Source organism: Mesocricetus auratus, unplaced genomic scaffold (assembly GCF_017639785.1).
Source record: "Mesocricetus auratus isolate SY011 unplaced genomic scaffold, BCM_Maur_2.0 Super-Scaffold_100004, whole genome shotgun sequence".
Taxonomy (NCBI): Eukaryota; Metazoa; Chordata; class Mammalia; order Rodentia; family Cricetidae; genus Mesocricetus; species Mesocricetus auratus.
In genome coordinates this window covers 86,403,769-86,425,700 of record NW_024429189.1, presented here as the reverse complement: position 1 = coordinate 86,425,700, position 21,932 = coordinate 86,403,769, and the positions used below count along the sequence as shown (strand labels likewise).

The following is a 21,932-nucleotide window of genomic DNA, read 5'->3' as shown; positions in this document are numbered from 1 at the left end:
TTCAAAGCAGCCTGGTCTACATAGGGAGTTCCAGGTCAGCCAAGGCTACATATGGAAACCCTGTCTTAAATAAGACAAACAAAAATAAATAAATAAATAAATAAATAAATAAATAATAAATAGGACTGGAAGGTGTGGCTGAGTAGGTCAAACAGATTGTTCTTCCTGGGATCCACATGGTAGAAAAGAACCGATTTCTCACACACACACACACTCTCTCTCTTTCTCTGTCTCTCTCTGTCTCTCTAAATATTTAAACAGAACATAGTAACGATTTTCTTTTCCCCAAGACAGGGCTTCTCTGTGTAGCCCTGTCGGTCGTGGAACTCAAGATCAAGATGGCCTCAAACTCCCAGAGATCCGAGGGTCTCTGCTTCCCAAGTGCTGGGATCAAAGGCATGTGCCTGGCTTGTAATGGATATTTTTTTGGGGGGGGGAGGGGTTTTGGGACAGGGTTTCTCTGTGACTTTGGAGGCTGTCCTGGAACTAGCTTTTGTAGACCAGGCTAGTCTCAAACTCACAGAGATCTGCCTGCCTCTGCCTCCCGAGTACTGGGACTAAAGGCGTGTGCCACCACCGCCCAGCTTGTAATGGATTTTTTTTAAATTAGAAAAAAATTAAAAGAAAAAAAAGACAAAAAAAAAACTTTCCAGTTTAAAGGTGCTCTCAGGGGTGCTGGGAAGAAGCTGTCACCCAGCTAACCTCCCTGTTATTTTACTCTAGCATATCCTCTGCTGCTTTCCTGTCCTACAGGATGGAGGTTAAATTCTCACTTCTTGGAACACCTTACTGGATGAACCTAGCCACAGGCTCCCTGTAGACGATTACTTGAGAGGGTCTTCTGGTCAATTCCTAAAATTATCTCACAGTTAACCATGACCCCAGTTAAAACTAATCACGGCATGAGGTATCTGAAAAGCTACTTGCATGGAATTGAATTCAGGTCTCATAAGCTATGTGGGAACCAAGACCTGAAGAGCCAGCAACAGGTTTTTCAAGATACCTGCTCCGGGAAGGGGCCTACCTCATACCATTGCTCTCAGCCAGCAGGGCTGTGGCTCTGCCTCTCCCAATCTCCCTCCGCCCCAGCAGAGGCACACTCCTATTGCACAATGCCAGGAGCTTACTTGGAAACTAGGTTGCAGGTGGAAATACTGAGAATCAACTCTGTTTCTGGTGTTTCTAATCCTCAAGTGTTCACCTTTCTTTGACCACTGATTCTCAGGTTCCTGGCTGGAGTGAAGAGATGACGGAGGACCTAAGGAAACGTTTGTCAGGGTGGTGAGAACAGCTTCTGTTCCAACTTAGATGTCAAAATCTTTACATTTCCCAGAGTCTAGTGGGAGTTATTACCCTTGGGCATCCGGATTACAGGCATTCTACGTCTGCCTAGAGTCTCCAAAGGCAATGTATTATCTTTAACATGGAGAGAGTTACTGGGTCTAATCTAATGAGAAGCATATTGTGTTTAACTCAGAAAATTTAGAAAACAGGAAAAAGGCTTTCTTAATCATATCACGTAAAGATAACAGCTGTCCACATTTTGGCATATCTTTCCAATCTTTTCTCTATGCAGAGATGCTTCATTGTTTCCTGAACTGGAAGGGAGAAAAATGTAAACATTTAGAAGACAAAGCCTTAGGTTGGGTGTGGTAGCACAGGAATTTAAACCCAGCACTCAGAAGGACAAGGCAGGTCTGAGTTCCAGGCCAGCTAGAGATACCTAGGAAAGACCCCGTCCCTACAAAAACCCAAAACAATGAACAAAGCTTTGACTCCTTAGTTTTCATTTTTATTTGTTTTGAAACAGCAACTTAATAGCTTAGAAATGTTCCTAACAGCAAGGGCCTACCCCATGCATCCCAAGAGGTTCCTGGAGCCTAGACCCCAGCCCTGGCTCCAGATACTTCTCTCACCCACATCAGTCATCAAGCTTACTTCTCTCTGGAGACTTGGGACAAAAGAAGATGTCCATTTAGAGAGGAGGGCTGGGCTTAGACAAAACTGCCTCTGTTAGTTTTGGGGATATTTGGGGACTTGGTAGCATGCTCAGACAGACTGTGGGAAGCTTGGAGGAGTCCTGAACTCTTTACTAACTTCTGGGCAAGCCCCTCAGCACCCCTCCATCTGCCAGACTCAGAAAGTCCTGCCTTTGGAAGACAGGTCTCTGTAGCCTTTGTCCACCGGCATGCCTCAGAGGCACCTAGCCAGTTCCAGGTCTTGGCAGGGTGGGAAATCAGGAAGGTGATGAGGATTCAGACCTGAGAATGTCCCACCTTCTCCCACCACAGGGCTTTGAGACCCGAGTGTGCCAATCCTTTCCTGTCACCTAAAAGTGAACAATACAGGGACATCTCTTTGTGACTTGGAGGGCTAAATCTGGCCTTTAAACCCAAGTGTGGTAGGCACTGGTGTGCCTCCAGGCTGTGGGCAGCTCCAATCATGCACTAGAAGTAGGAGCAGCTCAGCCACAGGGCTGTTGCTACCCTCCCCTATTGCCATCCACACCCATGGTACCATGGAAACAGCCACCCCTCCTCCTGCCAGCTGCCTGCATTCAGGCAACCAGCTCTAACTCACCTCCTCTAAGCCAAGGCCTGAACTGATGCCAGGCTGGCCAGAGAGGCTTCAGGAAGAACTGGGATTGGGCAATTTGGTCAGTCCTGGTGCCAGCACAGCTTGGGAGGGCTACCACAGGAGCCTCCATACCTTGCTGCCTGGGCTGTGATCAGGCTGGGCTTAGTCAACCAGCACAGTGGCCAGCAGAGCCAGGTGGATTGCCCCAGCTGTTCTCTGCCTGTGAGTTAACAGCTACTGTGAGGCAGTAGCCCTTGCTGCAGTAGCAGCAGCCTCTGGGTCTCGTTGAGGGGGCTTTCTGGATGCTGCTCCGACTGCCCAGGTGACTCAGCCAGCTCTCCAGGGCTGAAGATGTATCGACAGTCACTGGAGATGACATCTACTGCCCCCATCCCACGGCCATCCCCCGCCTCGCTGCTAGGACGCTCTCCACAGGGCAGCTCAGGGCTGCCTCTCTCAGTAGGCTGCTCAGCTCTCTCAATGTTAATGTACAAGGGGTCTTGGCTGGTGGACAACACAGATAGGTGGCCCAGAATGTTCTCCAGTTCCATTCGTAGGCATGTGAAGCTTGGGCGCTGCTTTGGGTCGGCGCTCCAGCACTGGTACATGAGATCATACCTGTGGTAGAAATTAGAGTGAGAAGAGGCTATGGCCTCAAAGGAGAGGTTCTCTTAGTCATATGACACTAAGATGGGAAACAATTCTTCAACACTAGTGTGGAAGGCTTACTATGCAGCAGGTTAAGATTGCATGTTTTTAGGCTGGGCGTTGGTGGTGCACGTCTTTGATCCCAGGACTCGGGAGGCAGAGGCAGGTGGATCTCTGTGAGTTCCAGGACAGCCTCCAAAAAAATACAGAGAAACCTTGTCTCGAAAAACAAACAAAAAAAAATACATGTATTTAGTGTGTGCATGTGTGTGCATAAATGTGCACATGCTCATGAACTCATATGCATGTGCTACAGCACACATGAGTAAGTCATAGGACAAGTTTCAGGGATTGGCTTTCTCCATGTGGGTCCTGGGATTAAACCTGGGTTGTCTAGGCTTGGCAGCAAGCAGCTGAGACATCTCGTCAGTCCCACATTTAACAGTTCCTATTTTGAAAATATAAAAATTGGAGCCTGGAGAGGTTAAGAACCTTGACTATAGGCTGGAGAGCTGGCTCAACGGCTAAAGAGTGAGTACTGCCCTCAGCACCCATGTCAGGTAGCTCATAAGCACCTGTAACTCCAGCTCTAGGGGCTCTGACATCTCTGGACTCCTAGTCTGGACTCCTTGGGTACCAGCACTCACATCCACATATCCACACAATTAAAAAATAACAAAAATAAATCTTTTAAAAAGTCCATGAACCAGGCAATGATGGCACAAACTTTTAACCCCAGCACTCAGGAGGCAGAGACTAGTGGATCTCTGTGAACTCGAGGCCAGGTTGGTCTACAAATTGAGTTCCAGGACAGCCAGGATTGTTACACAGAGAAACCCTGTCTCAAAAGACCAAAATAAAACAAAGCAAAACCCTTAGTAAAGTCACACATGTAGCAAGTAACAGAGCTGACAGGAGTGATAAAGCATGCCCTAACTCTAGCACTCAGGAGGCAGAGGCAGGAGGACTACTACCAGTTTGAGGTGGGCTTAAGATAAATTTTGAATGTGAGGCATACCAACATTGCAGAGTAAAGTCCTGTTTCAAAAATTAAACAACAGGGCTAGGAATGCCGTTCAGTTGGTAGCATGCTTGCCTGGTATACACAAAGGCCTGGGTTTGGTCTCCAATACCTTCTAACTGCTACACTTCTGTAATTCTAGCACTTGGGAGTTGAAGGCAAGAGGATCTGAAGTTTTAAAGTACCCCTTGGCTACATAGCCAGTTTGAATCTGGTCTAGGATAAGAGAAAACCTGTCTCAAACAAATTCCCCAAAGTCACTGAGCTATGATAGTAAAATGCAAGTACTTCTGTCTTACGCACACAGAAGCCTGGAGTCAGGATCGTCCCTTGGTTTTCGCTCTGTGGCACTAAGCAAGTACTCTTTTGCTTTGCTACCATACCCCAGACCCTGGACTCACGGTTATCTTTTTAGGGGGTAGACTTGTACACTCTCCTTTTTGTCCCAAATCCATAGAGGCAGAACCCACTCGTGTACGCTTACATTTTCAGAAAAGCTTCCAGCCCTCCTCTTCCTCTGCCAGGAATATCCCACCCTGCACTTATTTCACTAGCCTTACAGATTCTCTTATAGCTTTCACTGTTTCCAAGGACTGACTCCTCTCTCTCTCTCTCTCTCTCTCTGCCTCTCTCTCTCTCTCTCTGTCTCTCTCTCTCTGTCTCTCTCTCTCTGTCTCTCTCTCTGTCTCTCTGTCTCTCTCTCTCTGTCTCTCTCTCTCTCTGTCTCTCTCTCTCTCTGTCTCTCTGTCTCTCTCTCTGTCTCTCTCTCTGTCTCTCTCTCTCTGTCTCTCTCTCTCTCTCTCCCTCCCCCTCATGGGAAAACTCCTCTTGTGCATGGCAAAAGCCCCAAGACAAGAACTGTCTCATGAAAGAGCCCTCTTAATAGGGGCCCCAATGGCAGGAAGAATCGTGCCAGACCCCAGGCAGGCTGTGGGAATGGCCCAGAACTACGGGTATATGGCCAGACCGGGCCATATTCTCGAGGCTGTGCTAGATGCCAACTGGCACCTTTCCTCCAGGATGCCTGGTGGGAGGCCAGTGTCCGCCCACCCTGCATTGACAACAGCAGTTGCAGTCTGGGAGAAGGCTGAGCCAGGGTCTGTCTCTGCCACTCCCCACGCTCAGCTTCTGCAGCTCTAGAGAAGAGCTGAGGCTGGATGCAGCCACAAGTAGACCCAAGCTTTCAATCTCAACAAAGCTCTGCTTAACAGTTAGGCAGATAAGCAGCGGGGCTGGTTCTTGCACTCACTTCTTCTGAAGTGTGAGCAAGGGGCTGGGGTGTCACACAGTGGTAGAGCGCTTGCTTAGCAAATACAGCCCCTGAGTTTAATTCCCCTGACCAAAATAAATAAATAAATATTGTTTTATTTGTTCCCAGGCAGGATTCTCTGTCTAACAGCCCTGGCTGTCCTACAACTCAATTTCAATTTGTAGACCAGGCTGGCCTTGAACTCACAGAGATCCACCTGCCTCTGCCTCCTGAGCACTGGGACTAAAAATGTGTGCCATCACATCCAGTAATAAATGATTTTTAAATTTTTCTTTTGGTGCCAGGCTCCAGGCATTTCAAATCTACTGCCCAAGAGACCACCATTCAGGCTCACATTCCTCCACCTGTTCATGGCTGGGGCACTTTGGAGGTCTAACTCTAAAGCTACACAGAATAAAAGAGCATGGATTCATTCTCCTGGACCATTCTGTCTTGACTGGAGTCAGAGAGTAATACTAGAACAGACCAAACACAGTTGATTTCATGGTTGAGAACATGAACTCTAAAACCACAGGGATCTAGGTTCAAGTACCAACTTAATCACATAATAGCTGTGTGACCTTGGCCATGTTACTTAGCCTCTTTAATCCTATTTCCTCATCCACAAAACAGAGATAATAGGCCTTTTCCTTATAGGGTTAGAGGAAGATTGCCTAGAAGAATACCTAATGGGCCCAGCTAAGGTCAGCTACAATTATGTCATCCTGTCACAAGGGTTTGTTTACACTACAGTCAGTCCCGCCTGCTCTCCAGTACTTTAGGCTTGCAGCAAAGAAAGGAGTCGGTTTCCTTCTTCCCAGGATCTCAGGTCCTCTCCTTCAAGGGGAGGCCAAGACCAAGAAAGAAGCTCAGGCCCCACCTTGTCCTGACCAAGAAAAGACAGTGGTCAGGGGATGCTTCTTTTTCCTGGGGCCCTGTGCATCCCTGCGTGAAGGGGCCCAGTGCTAGAGCCAGGAGTCCCGGCTAGCTGGGTTCCCAAGAAGTGACAAGGAAACTGCACTGCTGCTCAAACTCTGTCCTCTGCCTTTTATGGTTCCTGATTCTTCCCTACAAACCGGAAACAATAGCGACAGGAAAAGTCTGGAGCAAGAAATACAGGATAGGAGCCAGGCATGGTGGTTCATGGCTGTGATTCCAGCATTCTAGACATGGAGGCAATGGGAATGAAGAGCTTGAGGCTGACCTAAGCTGCCCAGTGAAACTCTCAACATTCCCCCTCCCAGGTGGGGTGGGATGGGGGGGATGAGAAAGGGAGAAAGAAAACAGGGTAAATAAGGAACAGGTCAATCTTTACTCTTAACTAGAAGGACCAAAAGCAGGGCTAACGTAAGTCCAGTGGTGGTTCTGAGCTTATCCTGGATAGCAGCAGCCACGAGCCAAAGCTCCTTCCATAACCCCCTACCCAAGATACTCACACTTCCTCCATACACTCTGGAGGCTGCTTCAGGCGGTTCCCGCCGATGAGGTAGTTGTAAATCTCAGCATTTTCGATGCCAGCATATGGCGTCTGCCCACGAGTCATGATCTCCCACATGGTCACCCCGAAGGCCCACTGGTATAGAATCAGGGTTGGGGGAGAATGTTACCAGGTTTCCTGAGCTAAGCAGAGCCAGATTTTGGGATTCTAGGGTCTTATAACAAGGCAATCGAAGTGCAGAGAGCAGAGTGTTGCCAACCCTTTTTGGATCCTGCAGACCCACCCACGCACTAGTCCACCCCACCCAGGCTACCAAACCCCACTGTGCCCCCTGCTCACCACATCGCTGTGAACAGTATACAAGTTGTCAGCCAAGCTCTCCAGGGCCAGCCACTTGACAGGCAATTTGGAGGCACAGCCCTGACGATAATAGTCCCCACTGTAGATTTTCCGGGAGAGCCCAAAGTCAGCCACACACACTGTCATGTCCTCTGCCAGCCTGAGAGGGGTATTGAAAGACAGTCTTTCCCATGTTCACCGACTATCCAAAGCCAGGGTATCCCCATGCATAGCAGGTTCCATCCAAAGCAGGGGGTGACATCAGCAAGTGCCAGGAGGTACCAGCTATCTCACACCCACCAGGCCACCAGAGTTCCTACATGCAATTCCGAGCTGCCAGGTCTCGGTGGATGAAGTTCCGGGAGCTCAGGTACTCCATGCCACAGGCAATGTCCACCATGAACCGGACCAGAGTCTGGAGGGGCAGGTTCTGGTAGGCAGACAGGGCAAGCTCAGGTTGGACCTTCCCATCCTCGGGGGACAAGGAATGAAGTTCCCTGGCCAGAAAGCCTAAGGCTGTCTTAAGAATCACTGACAAGGAGACAGGGATCAAGGGGCCTTCCAAGGAAGCTCTGGCAAGCCTAAGAGCTAAGGAATCAAATGTCTTCATCCCAAAAATGTCCTTGCCTGACCTAAAATTCCCAGCAGGGCTTAGTTAAACACAGTCAGGCTCTGGCCGCTCTGAGTCTTGCCCACCAAGCCTCTTCTCCCCAGGGTCTTTGTCCTTTCCAGGCATCATTCTCCCACCCATTTCCCCCTGGCCACCCCCACCTGAGGCACTCACAAAAGGGTTCTCCCCAATTCGGGAGGCGAGCAGAAAGGCATGCAAGTCTCCGTGCTTCATGAAGGGCAGGATGACCATGGGAATGGGGAGGCGACCTTTAGCCCTGCTCCGGAGGCTCACCCCTGGGAGACAAGGGAGAGTCAGGAACTGAGCACATAAAAGCTTAAGAACAGGTAGGTATCTGCCTCAGGCCCTACCCTGCTGGCTTCCATCTCAAGGCCTGGTGCTGTCATCTCTTTCTCTACCACACTTTTGCTCCTGTCTGGATACCCATGAAGGGCTCTGCCGGCTGTTCCCTGCTCCTGGGTACATTCCTCTGTCTCTCCTCCACCCACACGAGCAGTTTTGAGCTTAGCTCCTCACGGATTTCAGACAGGGACCTCACTCGCTACCTGCTTGCTCACTGGGTATCCAAACTCCTCTCCTCCAGACAGCCCTCTCACGTCGGTGGAGCATTATTTTTAGCCCTGTTCTATATCTGCTCCTCCACTTGGGCTCACCAACAAGCTTGGCCACGTGTGGATGGTCAAACTCCTTCATGCAAGCCGCTTCTCTGAGGAACTCTTCGATGTCGCTTGAGGCAATGATGTCAGCTGGGAGAGAGGAAGGAGGAGGGATGGAGGCAAGACACACTCTACAACTAAGACCCGTCCTGCAGAAGTCCTGGGTGTCACAGGGGGCACGGGAATGGTGCTTTCAAACATTTTCTCTGCCTGCTAATGTTTTCCTGTTCGCTTCTTTCCTATTTGTTTCTTTGAAGGAAACTGCAATCCAGCCTGGATTCAAACTTGTGACCCTTCTGCCTTACTCCTCACAAGCACTGAATTACCACTCCAGGCTTGAGTTCTTAGACTTTTCTTCTAGGTCTCACAAGCTGACTTGGAACTCACTATGTAGCTCAGGCTGGCCTCAAACTTCTAATGCCCCTGCCTCTGCCTCTCCAGTGCCGAGATTACTGGCTGTTCCCTTTGGTTTTGACAGCCCATGAGCTCTACCCAGCACATCTGTAACCACCCAAGAGTGCGCAGTGAGGACTGTCGCCGCTGACGGCACAGAGCACAGCTAGGGCACGACTCTTTGTGTGGGCTTGTGCTTTTGAGCTATTCATGTGGTGCAGTCAGCACCCCGCTAGTGCTGACTAGGTTCTTGGGAAATCACAGGCCAGAGTGGAGCCTGCTCTACGATCTATTACTCCCTTTACCCCTCCTCCCCAACGGGCAACAAACTGTGTAACTCACCTTTCAGCATCTTCACAGCCACTTTCACAAAGGAACCATCTTCCTGCTTCAGCTGGGCTTCCCGCACTGACCCAAACTCTCCTAGGCAGAAACCAATGGAGAGGGTGAGACACCTCAGGCTCCCTACTCCCCTCCCTCTCAGATGATGGCCCACAGGGTCATAAAATCATCACCTAAGGCTCTTAAAGGAGGCTGTGTTGGGAATAGCTCCCATCCTCCCTGCCTCTAGCCACCATTCCTTTGCAATACCCCCAAATCAGGCATCCATAGATATATCTTGTTTATAGGAGTTGACCCAAATTAACACCCTGGAAGTGACAGGAACAATACATTCAGAGAAGGCAAACTCATGCCAGTCCCCACAGAGCCCCCACACCTTTGCCCAACATCCGGCCAAGGGTGAACTGCTGCTCTGGGATGAGGACGTCCTCCAGCTTGTCCTTTAATTCATCACTGATGCCCAGGCTATCCACTGCAGGGAGGAGGTGAGAAAGGGACAGGCTGTAGTCAAATCCACGCTCCAGCCTGCAGTCTCCACCCAGCTCCCTGTCCTCAGCAGAGCCTGGATCTCCCCACACTGTTGTGACAAGCTCCACCAGGTAATTTAGCGTCTTTTTCATTACTCTGGGGCTCGTCAAGGTTCAGCTACTTTAGCTGGATTAAAGAGTTGGTAAAAGGTAGCATCACAAGACAGCTTGTCTTCTCCCTCTGTGATCCCCCACCACTCACGTGTGGCCTCAATGCGTTCAGGCCTTTCTCGATTGAAAGACCGAGCTGCCCGGAAGTGTACAGCCGGTTCCCCCCGGGCCATGACGCTGTCAAAGGCTTGCCTAAAGAGAATCCAGGACTTCAGGTAAATGTCAAGGCCTTGTGTAAGCACCTACTTCCTTCTCCACAGCCCCACTTCCTTACCCGAACCGTGTCTCCTTCCGTCTCTTTCGAAGCAGGATGAGGGCCAAGGCGGCAGCAGTAATCAGGGCGGTGAGCACACCCAGCACCACAGGCACCCAGGATGCGCGGTTGTGGGGAGGGCCCTGCCTTCCTGTGGGAGGACGAGGCAACGTCATGAGCCAATGAGCCAGGCTGACACCAAAGTGTCCTTTTAGAACTTCCCCAGGATGGCCACCTCACCTAGCCTTGACAAAAGACTACCTAAGTCAAGAAGAGTGAGAAGTGAGAGATCCCAGAGAAAGATCAAGAGTGTCTACCTGACCCGGGGCAGGCCCTGGCTGGTGTGACCAAAGCAAAGGGAGGAAAACCAACCCCAGACTCTACTGGTGGACTCTATGGGGGTTTGCACAGGGAAGACAGGTGTCACCCGCATCCTCTTGCCAATCTGTAATCCTTGAAAGCCTCGATCCCTACCCCACCTGCATGCCTTACCTGCATGGTCATGAGAAGACACTACCAGCGGTTGACTCCAGGGCCCACAGCCAACTGCATTGGAGACACACACACGCAAAACCAGGTCCTTCTGGGGATCCCAGCTGGTCAGATTGGCCCTGGTCCCTTCCACGGTCAGTTCATCCTGCAGTCAGGAAAAGCCCCACCCCCACACTGAGCCTGGGGAAGCCTCCAGCTGGGATGAGAGGGAAGAAAGGAGTTCAGCTAGGAATCTGGGAACCTCAGGGGCACACTGAGTGATAGGGGCTGTAAAATGCAGCCCCCAGAGAGTCACCACATTCCTGCCCTGGACTTCAGGGAACACAAACAACCCTCATCCCTAGAGGAAGCAGAGCTGGGGCTGTGGACAAAGCTTTATCTGTGCTCCGGACCCCCCACCTGCTTCTGCAGGGGCAGGCACAGGCTTCATGCTTTGCATACAAAGTGGCCACAGGGCTAACCCAGCCAATGAGACAGGGAGCTGGCCTTGTCAAGAGGTGGAGGGTATTCCCTGGGACTGTAGGAGGCCCAGACCCGCCAGCATAGTAAAGCAAGCAGAGAGGGCTGTCTCCCTTACCTGGGTTCCATTTTCTTGGACCCAGGACACTTTATAAGGTCCCAGGGGGCCTTCCCCAGGGTCCTCAGGGATCACTTCTTCCCAATCCAGGATAAGGCCTGAGTCGGTACGAAAGGCATGGAGATTCTGGGGAGCTCTGGCTGGCGCTGTACCCAAAGACAGTTGTTAGGATTCCTACCATTCCCACCATCATTATCCCACACACACCAAGAGCTTAACAGCTCAGAAAGCAGAGGGTGAGAAGAGGGCCTGCCTCCCAGCTGCAACTGCTAACATCCCCTGTGCTGGGGAGACGGTAGCCTCACAGGACAGAAGGGGCCCAGCCCCCACGTCTCTACAGTGATGCTCACCCTGGTACTGCTTGGTCTCCCCCCCCCCCAGCCTCTTTTAACAGCCAGAGAACTACAAGCACATCCCAAGGCAGGGTTCTTTAAAGTGTGTCTTTTCCTTGCTGCACTTTTCCACAGGATGTTACATGGCTCCTTCTTATCCTGCAGACCTCACTCACACCTCTGTTGCCCAGGTCTTTCCAACCCAGAGCCCAGGGACCTTATGAATGAACAAAATCATAAACACATTTAAAACATGAGGTTTCTTTTTTTTTTTTTTTTTTTTTTTTGAGACAGGGTTTCTCTGTGGCTTTGGAGCCTGTCCTGGAACTTGTTCTTGTAGACCAGGCTAGTCTCGAACTCACAGAGATCCACCTGCCTTTTGCCTCCTAAGTGCTGGGATTAAAGGCTGAGGTTTCTTTTTTAACTAAATCCTGTGGTTCTCCAGTCTGAACTTTATAGATGATCTTGTGTCACAATCTCAGAAGGCTGGCCATCCCAGGGGGAGGGTTTTTTGTTTGTTTTAGAGGTACTGGGGATTGAACCTAGCCCCTCCTGAATGCTAGGCCAAGGGATCCACCACAGAGCTGTGTTCTAACCCTCTTTAGAGGGTTCAGACTGGCCACCCTGGAGTACTGTCCCATCATTTCCAGTTTGCTTATCTATCCATTCCTCCCACAAGCAAAGTGGTATGTAGTAGCATGCAGTAGGTGCTCAATAAGTGCTGACTGAATGATGCCTTCCCTCTCCAGTCTGGCCCCCCTTGCTGAGTTTCTTACCTAGGCCCTTTGTCTGAAAGGGCACCCAGTCAGCATAGGGGGAGGGCCCCAAGGCGTTGGCACAGCGCACCCTAAGGCTGTAGTTGGTAGCAGGAGCCAAGTCCCGAAGCAGGCAGGTAAAGGGTGGCACAGGGACCACAACAGCCAGGACCTCCCAGTCTCCTGGGGCCCTCGCCACCTTCAGACAAAAAAAAAAACAAAAAACAAAAAACAAAAAAAACAGAAAAGGACAACACTGATGATACAGGTAAGTCTCTGAGAGGGAAGACAGGGAGGCATGGCATGGAAGCTTGAACAAACGCTTCCTCTAAGTCTGTAGGCAAACACCTGCCCCAACTTATCCCCAGCACAGCACAAGACCAAACCAGGTTTAACCTCTGTATTTCACAGATGCTGCTCCTTTTGTTTGGAATGACCTGCTGTCCCTTGAGAAGTCTTACTTATTGAGTCTGAGTGCAAGCACAGCGGTAGACTGTTCGTGGGCCAGGTCCTGAGTCCAATACCCAGGAAGAAGGAATGGGGAGATAGGACAAGTGTCCCTTTTGTTGCTGTCTTTGAGACAGGGTCTCACTACTTAGCTCTGGTTGTTCTGGAACTCACTCTGTAGACCAGGCTGGCCTTGAACTGAGAGATCTGCCTGCTTCAGCCTCCTCGAGTGCTGAGATTAAAGGCGTGCACCACTATGCCAGGCTAGTGTCACTTTCTTGATGTCTCAGCAACTTCAAAAACTCTGCCTATCTATTTGCACTTAATGCGTAACTGCTTCAGAGTACTTATTTAGAAAAAAATGTACTTGTTTATTTAGAAATGCTGGGCTCAAATGTAGGGCCTTATGAATGTCAAACAAGTGCCACTTCAATGTGCTACACTGCAGCCTAGTTTCTTTTCATTGCCACATTCTCTCTTTTTTTCTTTTGGTTTTTTTTTTTTTTTTTTTTTTGATTTTTCGAGACAGGGTTTCTCTGTGGCTTTGGAGGCTGTCCTGGAACTCACTTTGTAGACCAGGCTGGCCTCGAACTCACAGAGATCCGCCTGCCTCTGCCTCCCGAGTACTGGGATTAAAGGCGTGCGCCACCACCGCCCGGCATCATATTTTCTCTTGCTTTCTCCACTGTTTCCACTAAGAAGGCCTCAAGTAGCTGAAGCTAGCCCTGAGTTCATTCTATAGCCAAGAATATCCTTTAGCTGGGTATGGTGGCTCATGCCTGGGATCCCAGCACTCAGGAGGCAGAGGCAGGCCGATCTCTGTGAGTTTGAGGCCAGCCTGGTCTACAGAGCAACTTCCAGGACAGCCAGAGCTGTTACACAGAGAAATCATATCTTAAAAAACAAACAACAACAAAATAAGTAAATAAATAAGTAAAAAGGGACTATCCTTGAACCCCTGAGTGCTGGGATTAGAAGTGTGTGACACTGCCTGATTTTAGGTGATGCTAGGCATGGGACTTCCTATATGCTAGGCAAGCACTCTGCCAACTGAGCTACATCTCCAGGCTGACCTTGAACTCCTGACTCTACCTCCTAAGTGCTAGGATTATAGGTGTGTAACACCATGCCTGGCCCTATGTTGCTGTCTTGACAAGCAAATCTTCAAAACCACCTGGAAGGTTGGGTTTCCATTTACAATTCTCCAAATTCTCAAGTGTGGTAGCCCTGGAAGAGCTGGGCCTCAGGAATTAGTCTACACCACGACATCCTTCCAATGCATGGATGTAGACAATGCTGGCTGCTACCACCCACATCCCCAGTGGCTGATATTAGACACAGAAGTATGCATATCACAGTAAGATCAATCATTGGAAGGATGGGCCAGAGGAGAGGTCCACACAGACCCTGGACTCAGTTCAAGGGTAGCCAGGGCAAGACATTCTGAATGTATAGAATGTTACGTGGCAGTAAGGATGACCCTGATAAGCTTGTCTCCTGGGCCCTGCAGACTCTGCCCAGGGACAAAGGGCTATGGCTAGGGTAAAGCCAGGGGAGGATCTATCCTGCCTTGGGGACATGATTAGATGTCACTAAAGGACTGGGAATACATAGAGTGTTTGCCTAGCATGTGCAAGGCCCTGGGTTTGTCCCCAGCACAGGAAAAATGAATGAATGAATGAAAAGGGTCTCATTAAACAAGGGTCTCCGTTTAGTAAATATGAAAGCAAGCAAACCTGCAATGGTTCTTAGTTGTGTATCAACCCTGCATACCTTTTCTGTTCTCCAGGGTTCAAGACCCCTCTGGTCCTCTTGTGGGGCAGTGACAGGATGTGAGGAAGCATATCAGACATGTTAGCAGAAAAACTCTTTGATCTTGGTGGCATAGGGCTTGCCTATTATGTAAGAGGCCCAGGTTTGATCCCTAGCACCAAAAGTGGGGAATAAATTGAAAGAATAATCTTCCAGCTGGGGATTAATGGCACACACCTTTAATCCCAGCACTTGGTAGGCAGAAGCAGGTGAATCTCTGTGAGTCTGGGGCCAGTCTGGTCTACAGAGCTAGTTCTAGGACAGCTAGATTACACAGAGAAACCCTGTGTCAGAAAACAAAAGAAAAAAAAAAGAATCTTCCAGATACCCAAGTCTGCTCTGAAACTGCTTTCTAGTCCAAAGAAGGCACAAGCTCTGAGCCCTCTGTTACTAAGGTAAGGGGCAGAAGAGACAATAGCCTGGGCTCTTCCTACCAAGGAACAGCATCTGAATAGTGCTATAGACCCAAAGTCCCAGGCAGGTCTAAAGCCTAGTTGGTGGGACAACACTGTCACACAGTGCAGCCAGAATGAGCATAGTCAGAGTCAGTCAGGGAGAGCCTGCGTGCTCCTCAGCCTACCTGCACTGTACAGGAATGCAGCAGGGCTAAGCCATCAGCACCTGGCACCCAGGCCACGCTAGCATTGCGGCTGTTTATCGTTGTCACTGTGATGTTGAAGGGGGCTGCAGGAGGTGCTGTGGACAGAAGGACTTAATGTCAGTGCCTGGTAACAATATGAGGGGAGGGAAGACGACTTAAGAGCCAAGCCTTGAATTTGTCCTAGGGCCTAAAGATGGCTAACTCAGCAAGTCCAAGGCATAGGGACACATAGACCAGCTGCCAGCAGAGAACTGTTATTCATACCTGGGAGGGTGCCTAGGCTGGGGGGTAGAAACTGCCTACCAGAATAAAGAACCCTGCCCAAAGAATAAGGTGGGGGAGGGGTGTTCTGGAGCTACAAAAGGGAAAACAGGCAGCTGCCCTGCTTCTACAGATAAGTACTGCTTTCTCTCCTCCCTCTCTCCTCCCCTTCTGCACCAACACTTTGGGTACCCTCTATCATCTGCTAGGCTGCTGCCCCCACCTCTCTCCCCTCTATACCAGAGACAGAAACCAGGTTGAATAAAAGCTTTGACCATCTCCTGCTGGCTCCATCCTTCCCTCCCTCTCAGGGACACTGCTTCGTGATGGGAAATCTGCTGTGACGTCAGGATTCTATTTTTGTCTCTGCTGTGGCGGGGTCTCAGGTGCTCCCACTAGGAATGGGAGCTACACCAATTCCCCCTCACCTGGAGATTCCTGCAGAGTTGATGCAAGCTGGCAAGCCAATTCTACTGCTAGACAGCTGGCTGAGACAGCCCCCCCCGTCCTCCCCACCCCACCCCCATCCCGACCAGTGTCCCCCTACCTTGAAGTCGAACAATGGCTGGTCGGGAAGTGGCCAAGCCTTTTATGTTGTGAGCTTCACAAGAAAACTCAGTGCGCTGGGTCACTCCTGTGGCCAGAAAACCTTAGTCAGTCCCCCCAAGCAGCAACCCCCACTGAGTGAGTTTAGGAAGAAAGGGACTTCCATTCAGGCTCTCCCAGAACATTAGAAGTCCCTCTAGCCGAAGGAAGGGGTTGGGCTGCATGGTACGGTAGAATGGAACAAGGACTTTGGAGTCTAAAAGGCTTGGATAGTGGTCTGTTTCCCCATCTGTCAAATGGGAGAATTTAAGAATCAGGTCATTGATTTAAAGTGCACGGCACACAGTGAGAGCTCAGGGAAATGTTATAGCCGTGCCTCCCATCTCCTGCAAACAGCACAGGGAACCTCCCTTCTCTGGCAACTCCTTGATTGTGCATACCAGGGCCCTTTTGTTTGTTCTCTGCCCTGTCACTGTTACATTTGGAGACTCTTAGCTTTGTAAGACTTAGCTCCGGAAGCATGTGTCTCATCTACCCAACCATCCTCGATTCTCTGGAGGCTGGAAAAGTGGCTTCTAGCCTTTTGTTTTCCTTCCATTCCCTATGGTGCCCAGCACAGTGTGGTGTATGCAGTAGGAGTTCAGGAGTTCCATTGAGTGCTTATTATTATAGGGATGGCTGCCTGAGAGTCCTAACCACGCACATCTAGAGGGAAGCTGGAAGGTGCGAACCCAGCCTCCTCTCTGAACAGGTCCTGCCCTGGTACCAGCAGGTCCTGCAGTCCCTCCATCAAGATTCAGATCCCTGGGGACATCCCTTTCAAGCTCAGACTGTCTGCTTCGCACAGTTCAATCCTCAACTAAGTACACTTAGTTTCACGGACTGGCAAGTCTCACAAGCATGTGATGTATCTGCCCAGGATCTTGAGGGTCTGGGAGTATGCAAGTGTGACTGCTTGAGGTACAACTGTATAGGGATATGAACAGATTGGGAATTTTTCTAGAAAGGACCATCAAGTGAGGAGGCCCTGTATTTTTATGCTGGCCTCCCTCTCCCCTTTACCCTCCTCCATTTCCCTTTCTACAGCCTGAGCTGAGTCTTCTCCCAGTTTGCCAGACACTCCTCCCTAGCTCTGCGTGGGCTGGTTTCTGGCTCCTTCCCTGGGGAGGGGGGAGGATGGGTGCCCCTGATCTCATACAATTTCTCTCTCAGGGCCAGTTGTGCAAGGACCAGACTGCCTCGGGTGAGGAAAGGAGGCCCCAGCACCCTCTGTAAGCACACACAGCAGGATCGCACCTAATCAGCCCACCTAGCCAGCACAGCACACCTGACTAATGAGCTTAGCACTGGCATGGCTCACGCACTCTGACACTGGGATTTGCTCTGGATGCTCCAACAACAAACTTAGATTTATGCAGATCCCAGCTCTACAGTGCTCCCTCCAGGCAATGACCCAGCTCACTCGCTGCTCAAAGCCCCCTTCTGCGGCTGCTCACCTGTCACGTTTAAAGTAGAGGGAGAGGGGGCAGGTCCCCCAACCTTAGTGGGTCCCTTCCACCAGAAAATGGTTACAGGTTCCGGAGGACCCACGGCCTCACAAGAGAGTTGAAAGGGGGCATTGGGTGGCACTGCCACATCTTTTGGTTCCACCGTGAAGAATGGCACACCTAGGGAGAAGAAAGGAGAGGGAGTTAGCCCAGCCACCTCTTAGCTCCCCACGGCTCAAATCACAAGTTCATTTCCATTTGAAGTGCTCTGTATGGCAGCACCACAGGACCCTTAGGGTTGGGTCAGCCGCAAACAGGCATCACGTGTGGGAGGGGGCAGAGTGGGCTTTGTTTTCATCATCTTCCTTTTCTGCTGCCCCCTTAGGCAAGGCAGATTCTGCTGTCAGCCCCCACAGTCCCTTCCCAGACCTGCTGACAGCCCTTCTCAGAGTACTGGAGCGGTTGGGGTGGGGAGGTGGGGGAGGAGCACCCCGGGAGGGGGAGTGGGTAGGAGCTTTAGCAGCTCTGCTGGCAGGCCCCGGCTCCTGTTCAGGGCCCTTTGTTACTTTCTTAGTCACGTTGTTTTCCAGGGCTGAAAGCTCTGAGCTCCAGCAGCTGTGTCGCCTCCTACCCCTCCCCCACCACTCCCCCTTTGGGTAGTCCTCTTGGCAGAACAAGGGCCAGCTTCTGATGTATGCTTGACAGTTAATGTCACTCAGAAGGCTGAAACAGACTGGACAGAGATTGTGGGTCCTAGTGGCCTCCTTGGCTCTCAGACATCCAGACTCCAGCAGGTAGTCAATCCCTGATGTCTGGATGAGCCCAGGGCAGTGGGTCTCAACATGCGGGTCACGATCCCTTTGGCAACTACCTCCAAAAATATTTACATTATGATTAATATCCGTAGCAAAACTACAGTTATGAAGTAGCAATGAAAATAATTTCATGGTTGGGGGTCACCACAACATAAGGAACTAAGGAGGGTCGAAGCATTTGGGTAGGTTGAGAGCCACTGGCCTAGAGTTAGGTCCCGGGAGACAGTAGGACAGTCCAGCCTGCACTGAGCTCTCCTCTGCAGAGATTCAGTTCTTGGTCCATACAGCTGCTACTGCCTCCTCACCTTCCACGGTGAGCCACACTGGCTGAGAGGCCTTCGTTTCTGCTCCCTCCTTCACCTGGCACCAGTACAGGCCCGCATCAGACCGCTCCACTGACTTCAGGCTGTGGAGACAGGAGGTCAGGCTTACTTCTCAGTGTCAAGAGGGGCAGATCCTTTAATCCCAGCACTCTAGAGGTTGAAGCAAGTGGACTTGTGAGTCTGAGGCTAGACTTGTCTATCCAGAGAGAGGACATGAACTCCAAGCCAGCTACTGCTACATGAGACCCTGACTTTAAAAAAAGGAGGGGGGCAACTCTGCTGGGCAAACGTATTGGGTTTTATGGTGGCCAGTTTCTGGAAGGTTCGACAGCTTGCCATATTTTAAACCACAGACCTCTAGACATCGGCACAGCCTCAGTTCCCAGGCCCTTATGAAATGGGCACGGGCTGTCTTGTCCCCCGGCTGCCTGTCATCCCACTCCACAGTCCTGCACCTGAGCAAGCCAATCCAGTACTGCTCGCTTATTGAGATGGACACCTGGCTTGCATTCTGGACCACAGTCCCATCCTTCATCCAGTGTATGTCAGGGTCCTCCATTCCCTCCACGCTACAGTTGATCTTCACTGGCTGCCCCTGAGAGACTGTCATCTTCACTGGGGCTCCCATGAGCTTCAGACCTGAAGGGTGGGAGAGAGAATGTGTCAGTCTGATTGAGATTGCCTTTGTCTCTGGGACATCTCCCTCTCTCTTCTAGAAAGCAGTTTCTATGCCAGAAGGCTCATTCTCAACCAGTGCCAAGGAAGCAGAGACAGGATTCTGTGAGAAGGTGGGCTGGCCCAGGCTGAGGGAAAACGCATGACGAGACCTCTGGTTTTCTGTCATCGCCCAGTTCCTTTAGCACTAAGGACCACTTCCCCAGTCACCAGAAGACAAACTAGCCTGCAACAGTGGAGGCTTGTCACCTCCCGGAGGAGCCGGCACTGCCCTGGGAATGACTGATCTACCCAACCGGTGCAACAGGCTGCCAGCTCTCTGCCCAGGGTGTCAGTCAAGCCCCTGAACTGCTGCCAGTACCCCTGCACCCTACCCTGCCAAGTGAAGGGAGGCTGAGGAGGGGAAGGAGGGAGTGCTCCCCTGAAGTGGAGAACATATGGCTAGAAAACCACGTCAGATCAGACACATGGCCGCCTTCCTGGCAGCCTCCTGCTCTATTAATACCTGGATGTGTGCAGGGGCGGGTGCTAGGAAAATGGGAGGCAGAAGGCAGGGGTGGGGCCCTAAGCAGGGGCCTAAGACCACAGGCATCACCAAGACCCACCTATTGGAATCTTACCCTCCTCAGGCAAGGGTGCTGACACACACCCCCTCCTCCAATGATTTTAAACAGATGGGCAGGTGAGGTATCTGCATAAATGAAATCCAGACCTGTCTCTTACAGCACTTTACTGTGTAACCCTAGGTAAGTTCCCGGGCTCTCTGAGCATCAGATACGCACCTCGAAACCTGTAAATACTTTCCACTATCTTTCTCTTCTCCTCCTTGACAGACTGATACAGCAAAGAACTCAGTTTTAAGAAATGCCAGCTGGGTGGCTGCTGCCCTGACTCCTTCCACCCTCACAGAACAAGGAGAAATAGCCTTACACCCCTTCAACACCCAGTAGTTCCAGATGTGTACAGTGTGAACTTGCGGACCAAGGTGCTGTCCTCCTGCCTCGGGGAAATGTCTCCGCGGCTATGTGGCAACATGAAGCTAATCCTCACAAGGACCAGTAACCTTCACCCAGCCCAAGCTCTTCGACACTAGGGTTTCCGGGAGCGCTAAGGGCCACAGGAACTAGAGTACGGCCAGAGGTATTTTAGAATTCGGCACCTTCACAGCCCTGGGTGCCCAAACCCAGCCCCTGTAGTTTCAGAGTGGAACCTTCGGGGGTGTGCGGAAGGCAGAATGGGTCTTCAGGACTGGGGGAAAAGGGAGCAAACAACTAGAAAGATAGAGGCGGGAAAATACAGTCCTAGGCACCCCCGGCTGCCCACACCCCCCACTCCCTTCCTTTGCACCGAGCCAGCCCCGGGCGCGAGAAAGTTGGGGGCGGGGGCCGCGGCCGGAGGTCTGGCAGCCAACTCCCGCTGCGTCCTAGCCTCGGCCTTCCAGCCCCGGCCACCGACCCCAACCTCTGGCCGGCCCAGGCCCGGGTCTCTCCGCTGCCGCCCCTGGGCTGCGCCGCTCAGCCGAGCCCCTCAGCAGCCCCCCGCTTCCCGCCGCCTCCCGGGCCACCCCTACCTGCGGCCGCGGACTCGGGGAACAGCAGAGAGGCCAGCCCGGCCAGCAGCAGCGGCGGGAGCCCCGGCCGCCCCATGCTCCGCCTCAGCGCCATCGGCGGCGACGCCGCACCATGCCGGGCCCGGCCCGCGAGCGCCGAGAGGAGGGCGGCGGAGGAGGGGCGGGAGGCCCGCGGGAGGGGCGGGGGGGCGGCGCTCGGTCGGGGCGTCCCGGACCCGCGGCCGCCTCGAGCCGCCGCCACCGCCGTCAGCAGCGAGGAGTCCCCGGGGCCGCGGCTGGGCCACCGCGCTCCTTCCACAGCCGCCGCCGCCGCCGCCGCCGCCGCCGCCGCTGATTCATGTTCTTCTGCGAGCCGCCGCCTCCTCCGGCCCGCCCTCCGCGGAGCTCGTGCCGCCCCCCCCCTCCCCGCGCAGCCCGGGTGGCGAGAGCCCAGCGCTACCCTCGGCCGCTGCCGCCCGACCTCCCGCCCACCTCCAGACGGTGCAGCCGGACCCGCGCCCGGCCACTCCGCAGCCGCCGCGGAGGACCTGCCTGGCTCCCTGGACAGGCACCCGGCCACGCCCCTCCTTTTCCCCAAATACTTTCCAGTCTCCAGCGAGGCGCCCCGCATCCTCTCCTCAGAACCGCTCTGGAAGCCCCTGCCACACCCCAACACTGTTCTAGATCCTGACCTCAGAATCTGGCACAGCCCCCCCCCAAGAACATAAAGCACCTACTAGACACCGAAACCCTCGAGTGCCCCAAGACGGCTATGACAGCTCCCCACCAAAATCTGCTACCATCCCAGTACCTCTTTCGTTGAGTTTTCCCCCAGTTTTCTCTTTATTCGTTCTCTGTAGCCTACCTTTTATCGTCCAGTATTCTATCAGAAAGACCATTTTCTCCTGCCCACCTTCCCAGGGTGTTTTCCAGTTTGTCGTACGTCTAGAGTTTTCCAGGATCTCTTTAACAGTTGTCAGATCTCTACCCCCACTGCTACCCTACACAGGCCAAAGCCAAAACACCGTTCATTTGGGGACTGTCATTCTTCCTACTTGCTTCCTCTTTCTACCCC

At 51.9% G+C, this 21,932-nt stretch overlaps 1 protein-coding gene across 3 annotated transcripts; it reads right to left on the bottom strand.

Moving 5' to 3' along the window:
- Nucleotides 1-1,770: 1,770 nt before the first annotated feature.
- Tyro3 (TYRO3 protein tyrosine kinase) lies at nt 1,771-21,876 on the bottom strand. 3 transcript variants are annotated; one of them, XM_040746068.1, is made up of 19 exons: nt 21,723-21,876; nt 19,089-19,272; nt 18,616-18,716; nt 17,505-17,675; nt 16,010-16,096; nt 15,181-15,296; nt 12,363-12,540; nt 11,255-11,400; nt 10,678-10,822; nt 10,207-10,336; nt 10,024-10,124; nt 9,671-9,766; nt 9,295-9,375; nt 8,557-8,649; nt 8,057-8,178; nt 7,593-7,702; nt 7,273-7,432; nt 6,932-7,068; nt 1,771-3,195 (listed from the first exon to the last, which is right to left on the bottom strand). In XM_040746068.1, the coding sequence occupies exons 1-19, from the start codon at nt 21,754-21,756 to the stop codon at nt 2,805-2,807; spliced, it is 2,583 nt and encodes an 860-aa protein (XP_040602002.1). In that variant the 5' UTR covers nt 21,757-21,876; the 3' UTR covers nt 1,771-2,804. The 3 variants fall into 3 exon arrangements, with proteins under 3 accessions (XP_040602002.1, XP_005064769.1, XP_040602004.1); XM_005064712.4 differs by lacking the exon at nt 21,723-21,876 and adding an exon at nt 20,879-21,035; XM_040746070.1 differs by lacking the exon at nt 21,723-21,876 and having other exon boundaries at nt 19,133-19,272.
- Between the last annotated feature and the right edge of the window lie 56 nt (nt 21,877-21,932).